We start from the raw sequence: 7,569 nt of genomic DNA, 5'->3' as shown, positions 1-7,569 counted from the left end.
GATGTCAGGCTATTACTTACACTGGGGCCTCCACTGCACTGAAGCTTTACTGTCCCTCATTGTAAGTCACTTTGGATACAAGTTTCTGCCAAATGAGTGGATGTAAAATGTAAATATTATTTCCGGATTTACAGCAGAAAAGGAAGCTATTTATTACCAACATAAACTCGACAGCACCTGCAGCCGACAAATAGATAAAACACTGTTTTTGGGTTGTTATTTGCAGGGCCGTAGTAGTTGCTGTAGTTTGCCGATGCTCTCTTTTACGTAGTCACTTGAGTCAAGTGTTGGATTCCTTAACCTTTATCCTTTAAATCCTCCACAAAAAAAACAAAAAGACGTCACAGCTGAGGGATCACGATTATAAGACCCGATGATAATTCCAAGCTGTTACCTGTGTTTGTTGCCCTGTCCTGGGACAACATGTTGGTGACATTGGCAGCTAATAATACAGCATAGTGAGATTAAAACAGTAAATAGTGAATAAATAACAATGTTAGATCCAAGTGTTGTACTAAGTGAGCACATGAAGTGAGCAACAATGTACTGTTGAAAAAAGGCTCTGTTTTTGTTAATGTAGCTGTAAATGTCAGTGGAGATGTCACATTATGAGGGATTCTCAAATCTCAAGCAGAAGTTAGGTAAAACAGTTTGGCACCACCTTGATTTACAAACAAGTGCACTGTAACTAACTTATGAAACTCTGACACTCTCTGTGACACTTAATCTTGCACAGAACGCTCAAACATTTGTCTCTCCCCCCAGCTTTGTGTGTTTTCATTCGTCTGGATCTTTTGGGAGAAAGGAGGAATCTTCCAAACTATGATGTTGGATAATATCCGACAGTCGGCAGCTCTCAGCCTCTATCTGTCTGGGCTAAGGCATAACAGAAGAGAAATGCTTTCATCCAAATCTGGGATCTACCAACAAGCCTGTGCTTAGAAAATAAAATCCAACTTCAATAGACAGGCACTTTACATGTGGGAGTGAACGGCAGGAGGCGGAAATGACTTTTTTCCTCCCCTGTTTCTACACACGTCATAGTTTAGATTGGGGAGTTGAGATGCACAACACTGCAAACACAGCAAATCACCTTATCCTCCAAATTGTTTATAACTTCACTGAACACAGTGCGAATGTTCTGGTTTATGATTTAATGTTTAATGTTTCCACTGGCTCATTTTCTCTGCATATCTTTCATCTATTGAAGCTTCTTCTTTTTCTAAGTCAAAGAGAAACTAACATCTGGTTTAAGAAAAAAAAATCACAGGGTCACTTTCACTTTTATTTAACTTTATTGGATAAAATTTCAGTTTTGACTTAGTTTAAACTAAAACTTAGTTTTAGTTTTTAAGTGAGCTTGTAGCTTTAGCTTTGTTTCAGTGGGCATGAGTGGCGAAGACTGGTATGAGCCAGACTCCTTCTCATTCTTTTTAAGCAACAGCTTTTAAACTCAGTAAGGTGAACATATCAAAATATGTTCAGCACAGTGGCTGCTCTGAGACATGAAAGAAGCATGACATAAACAGACACATGGAGAGGAACAGCTGTGCCAAGAGTGAGTGCTCAGAGCATAGTTTGACCCATCAAGGGCCATGGACACCAGGAGAAGTCCAGGGAGCAGGGAAATACAAAAGGTTGAGAGAAATGCTGAAAAGCAAAGGCCAGCCACTGGAAAGAATGACTGATGCAGACAGCCTTGTTAAATGCTGACAAATGGCTGAAGGAGCTGTTCTGGCTTTTTCTGTAGCCTTTTTGAGTCCTAATGCCACCTGGTGGTCAAAACGACATGAAGCAGCTACTCATAAAATGTTGACAAAAAGAAGTTTCCCTGGGAAAAACTTATCACTTTTCTTGTAATAGAGCTAACTAACAAGTGAACAAAGCTATCCCTTTCTCTGGGAAATTGTAAATGATATTTCTTTTACTTTGATATAAGAAAAAGGTTTTAAATTGTTTGTCAAAATGAATATGTTTTTAAGAATTTTTCCCAGCAAATTAAAACTATTTGGATCCTGGGTTTGATAGGTCAATAATGGGTTTTTGTATTCTACTTAAATTACAAAACACCATAGCCAAAATACACAAAACTTATTCTTCTCAAAGCAAAAATACCTTAAAAATCATGATCTTTTCTTAAGACAAAAATTACATAAGAATTTCTTTTTATACTACACCAGTACCTACCCTAGTCTATTACTGTCAATGCATAATCAGCTTGATATTTGTCGGATACTAAAGTTGCAGATTTAATTTAAAACAGGAGGCAGTATAATGGCAGTATAATGTTGGCTTGATGAATGTTGTCTCTCTTTTTAGACGGCGCATGTTGCAGACAAAATGATGAACACAGGTTTTGTTGCATGATGAATTTATTTCCGTTAGTGCTGAGAACAAGCACAGATGCATACTGCAGCTTTAAGAAGACATTTATGTTCTGTTGTATGAATTGGAACATTTCTTTGCATTTTCATTATTTGTCAAAGGCACCTGCAGTTTGCAGCAGTTTTAATCTCTGATAGAACAAGTACCATGAGCAAAAATTTAGGTGTGGGGGTGACAGAAAATAATAAATAATGAAAAATGAGGGGTGGCTATTTACTTAACCTTCAGTAAGCAAAAAACAAACAAAAAAGTTTAAAGCTGGTAACATGCTGATGTGCTGACATCTTGAAAAAGAGACCCAAAATTTTATTTCACTTATCTGGGAGAGGATGATGTCACTGGGAACACAGAACTTCCTGAACTGAACACATTTCCTGCTGTCAAAATGCTACAAAAACAGAAAATCAACAGAGATTGAATACTGCAAAGAAATATTTGGATATTCAGTAAATTACTAAAAAAGGATAGTTTGCCATTGATTTGCAGAAGGTTAAAAGAATATACAGTAAATAGTAAGGCACTCCCAGAAAAACTAACTGCTTGAGTGTTTCTCTTCTTTAGTGGATCAGAAATGCGCTCTGAATTTCTGACTGTATACTATGTAGTTCACCTTAAGGATATCATTCAATATTCAACAGTCAGATAACTTAACCGACAGGTCAGAGAGACAAAAATGACGATGATATCTCATTTACAGTAATGCTCAATACAAAACAAGTCTAAAAAGGAAAAAAAAAATATATCAAGCTTAGGTATGGAATGCTTAGAATCAAAAATAGCTTTGAAGACTCAACCTCTATCAATGTCTTCATTTGAAACCATGTTTACCTAAATAGCATAACTTTGCACTTATTATCCCCACACAAGCATCAACCAGTATTTATGTATTCTTAATTGCAGACTCGGATTGGAAACATTGCAGTTTTTGTAATGGCCTCATCTGTGCCTGTCAGCCAATATGGATGTGTGAAAGCCCAATAATACGAAAATAGCCCACTGCCTGTGGTATATAAAGGCTGTACTGTGCAGTTTTGTCGTCAGTGCTGTGCCAGTCCAGTGAATATTTACGAGCACTTTGGAAGCACAAAGAAGAAACAATCTACGACAGATGACGATATGACTCCGAGCTAATTCAATCAAACGTGTGCAGTAGTTTGTAACTAAGTTTCAGAACTTTTTTTTTATATATATTAAACCACCTGCTTTGAATGTAAAAAATCTAATTTTTTAAATGATACTGTATGTTGCCATTAAAGCAGTAATTTGACATTTTGGGAAAAATGCTTGTGTGCTTTCTTGTTCAGGTTTAGACTGATATTATTCAGGCCTATCTCTTCAAAATTTGAAAACACATAATAGTGTGCTCTTCTCATCTAACTTGAGGCAAGAAAATGAAAATCAATGAATATTTCCCAAAATATCAACTGAATTTAGCCCTGAGGGAAAAAAAATAATAAAAATGCAATGGTACCTTGTAAAACATTAAAAAATAGAGAGCAAACACTAAGAGGCAGTTTTTCATCTTCTCAGTAATCTATGTACCTCACTTTCTATGTACTTCTCTAATAGTCAATAACTAAACTCAAACTATTATTAAGACTTTAAATTACCTATCCACCTATCCACTCAAATGAACAATAGTTGGCCTATGCGATCATATGGAATACAATGACAGAGAGCATATCCAAAATACTTCTTGCAAACATATGTCATGTTTATGTCTTTACCTGTGCCCTTTGACAAGAGGAATGATAAAACTAAAATAAATATTGAATGGCATGAACCGCCGAAGATAAGAAACTGCCTCTTTCTTTGCCAATAAGTATTCAGTGTTTCATTGCCTGAGAATTTGTCCACAGTTGTGTTTAGATAAGTAAATAATCAATGGAGTCAAAAAATTATTTTCATTTAAACTGCTGTGGCAAGAGGTCTTTAATAATGACAGAAATAACTTGAGGAGGCTTCCAAACATTAGAGGATCCACCTCTCTCTGTGTCCTACTTTATCTCAAAATGCCTCAGACCCAGTACTGGTTCTTTTTCAAGGCCGGGTTAGTCGTCCGACAGTGCTGCAACAACTCAGGATCTGCATCTTTGGAGTCCATGTTGGCCATTGGGATGTTATTGGCTGGGTCAGTTTTGCGAAAAGTTTCTGTGCCAGCCAGCTCTCCATTTTTGGGTTTGGTTCCAGCTGTCTGAACGTCGTGCTTGCCTGTCTTGTTTTTACGGATTAGGTAGTAGGCCAAGATAGCTGCCAGCAGCAAGAGGAAGAGGATTACTAGGATGGGGATGAGAATAGACCAGAAGCTGCTGCGTCTAGAAACGTGTGGTCTCCCGTTGGAACCAGAACCAGGAGATGCTGTGGTAGGAGCAGCTGGCCAGTTGACCCTCCAGTGGGGGCTGGCTGGAGTGGCTCCTGAGGGAACCCTCAACAGAGTGGCAGGGTAGGCCCCAGAAGCATTGTAAGGGCCTATCTGGAAGGAAAGCACACATTCGGCTGGAGGGACCCCATGGGCTTTAAGCAGGAAGCGGGCCTCATCCTGAGTGGTATTGCCTTGTGATCCAGAAGAATGATCGAGGATTTCCATCGCAACAAGACCCTCATCCAAGTCCCTTTGGCTGAATGTGGCAGCTTGCTGACCTGCACCAGGACCTCCAAACCTCACAAAACGAGCCCCACGTGGCTGTTGGATGACAGAGAACGTAGGGGACGTTCTGGTCTTGTTGGCCAATGGTGTTGCATCCATAAGCTTCCTATCTAGTTTTACAAGAGCGCCTCGGGGTAAGAGAGGATCCTGAGCGATGTCAGCCAGGGGCTGAACTGTGATGTTGAGGACTGAAGAGACATTAGCAGCCCGACTCCTTGCCAGAAACGCGACGCTATCTCGAGGTGAGGTAGACTTAACAAAGCGGATGCTGACTCGGCCTTCTTTGATCTGTTTTTGAGTGAAGGCTGATGTAGGCTGCCGGTCCACCATGACAGCTGCGTACTTAGGAACACTTGTGATCTTGTAAAGGATGTCCTCCTCGATAGGGCCTCCGGTAGTGGCCCTCAACATCTCCTCAGTTACCAAGGTCTCATCATCACCTTGTCTCACCTTAATCTCAGCAGCTTTGTCAAGAGACAAGGTGTGAGCTAGGACGCTGATGTGCAGTGTGTGTGGTTCTGTTTGGTCTTCTCCATCTGACACAATGAACTCCAAAAAGCCATCTGCAAGGCTGTCATCACTGTAGAAGCACACTTGCCCACGATTGACCATCTCCTGTGTGAACTCAGAGATGGGGCCCATTGTGAGAGAGTCAATAAGTCGACCATTACTAGGGGCTTTAGTCACCTTGAAATGCACCTCATCTGGAGGACTGTCCTCGTCCTGAGTGTTGAGATGCTTCTGGGTCAAGACGGTCACAGAGCCTTGAAGAACCTCCAACAGCATGTCTGTAGTAACTAATTCAGGTGGGATAGAGCCACGGCGTTTGATTGAGATGTGAAAGATCTCGTCCAGGACCACGGACTCGGCAGGCGAGGGCAAACCATGATCCTCAGACCTCAGACAGGCTCTGAAAGAGAAGCTGTCAAAAGGTGCCCCTGAGTCATCATGGAGATACTCCACTTTTCCTTGATTTACATCTTCTTGCATGAAGGTTGGGGTGTCACGTGGCAGGTCCTGACCATCCAGGGTAATACGACCATGTTGAGGGAAATGTTTAATCTCAAAAACCACGTCCACATCATCTTTGTTAGCCTCACGTAAGATAGCAAGGAGGTTGGAGCCATCAAGAATTGAGTTGTCAATGATTTTCCCCTGGCCCTGCACGATTTCTAGTCCTGAGCAGAAACAATAAAAACAAACAGAATATCTTCAGTGAGACCAAAGTGAGTTCAGAGATACTTTCTAACCAGCTCTGGCTGCCATCTGTGGCTGTTTAATAATGCAGCACAGTTCACTCAGGCTGTTGCCATGTTAGGAGAGACAGATGAGGGTTGTTGTTTTGGCAGAGACAGAAGAAGGGGCGATAAATCTCTTTATGACTATGGACTGTTCAGGCACTGAAAAATCACAATACATAACAAGAAAGTTTCGCTGCAAGAAAAATTTAAATGAAGAATATTGAGGAACAACTGAGTCAATTTCCCAGCATAGTGGCAAATTAATCAGAAAGGGACATCAATATGATTTTGACCATGAAGTACTCTATAACACATAACACTCTGCAACAACCCTTTAAGCCTTCTGGAGAGTTTCATCATCTACAGATTGATTTTGGTGTAGTATCTCTTTGCAATCTATAAACACTTTCAGGAATATCTTGTCATTTTTCTGCTTTTACTCTGTTTACCCTCAGATTCTGCAATGATGTAGCAAAAAAGAGAATATATGCTTAGCCAACAAACATTGTATTGATAAAAACTGAATAAATATCAGATAATTATTGAGTGTTTTTTTTTTTTTTTTAGAAACATGCAGTTTCTTCCTCTGTTGCATGGTCTTTACCTTTGTTCTTCCACAGCTGTGAGGAGATGTTGCTGTGAGCAGCATAATATGAGATGGTGATGGGCAGCATGTGACGCACATCTGGAGCTGTCTGTGATGATAGAGAGAACTCTATGGAATCCCTTGCCAACCAAAAAGGCTCCTCTGGTATCTGGTGCTCATAGAAGACTGCTCCTGACTCCAGCTGTGCAACAAAGGAAACAAAATTAGAAGATAATGAGCAGTTTCTGATCAAATCTGACACTAACATCACAAATTACCTCCCCTGTAGCATGTTTGAGCCACAGGAAAATGTTTAACCTGAGTATATTTTGGTGTTGAATTTTGATGTTAAAACAGCTAATAGGAAACATATTTTTGAGAAAACACAAATAAATGTGTCAGCATTTTATGAAAATCTCACTATTTGTTGGCATAGTGACACTCTGTGTGCTGCAATTTTTTTTTAAACCTTATTTAATTTTTTTAGATGAGGATTGTGATAGAAGTTTGTGAAAACATATTTGATTGCAGCCTGTTTCTCTGACGTTTGCTGGCCTGACACTGAAAAAGCAGCTCTAATGGCTGCAGCAGCGGTTTGGCTCAGCTGAACTGGGATATGGGCTGTGGACAACTGGAATGGGACGCCCTGTGTATTCTCCCTCTCTCTCTCTCTCTGAGGTCACTCTGTCCTAAACTCAACTCTTCTCTCT

At 40.2% G+C, this 7,569-nt stretch overlaps 1 protein-coding gene across 1 annotated transcript in view; it reads right to left on the bottom strand.

Annotated features, from left to right (window-relative positions):
• Positions 1 to 2,365: 2,365 nt before the first annotated feature.
• Positions 2,366 to 7,569, bottom strand: part of cspg4 (chondroitin sulfate proteoglycan 4) — a 62,685-nt gene continuing 57,481 nt past the window's right edge. Inside the window, exons 10-11 of the mRNA XM_029523819.1 lie at positions 6,878 to 7,061; positions 2,366 to 6,210 (exon numbers count right to left, since the gene is read on the bottom strand). Of these exons, the coding sequence (XP_029379679.1) occupies positions 4,403 to 6,210; positions 6,878 to 7,061 (1,992 nt within the window). The 3' untranslated portion in view covers positions 2,366 to 4,402. The remainder of the gene's footprint in view (positions 6,211 to 6,877; positions 7,062 to 7,569) is intronic.

The sequence above is a fragment of the Echeneis naucrates genome, chromosome 16 (assembly GCF_900963305.1).
Source record: "Echeneis naucrates chromosome 16, fEcheNa1.1, whole genome shotgun sequence".
In the NCBI taxonomy this organism is placed as follows: domain Eukaryota; kingdom Metazoa; phylum Chordata; class Actinopteri; order Carangiformes; family Echeneidae; genus Echeneis; species Echeneis naucrates.
This window is presented reverse-complemented; position numbering and strand designations above follow the sequence as displayed.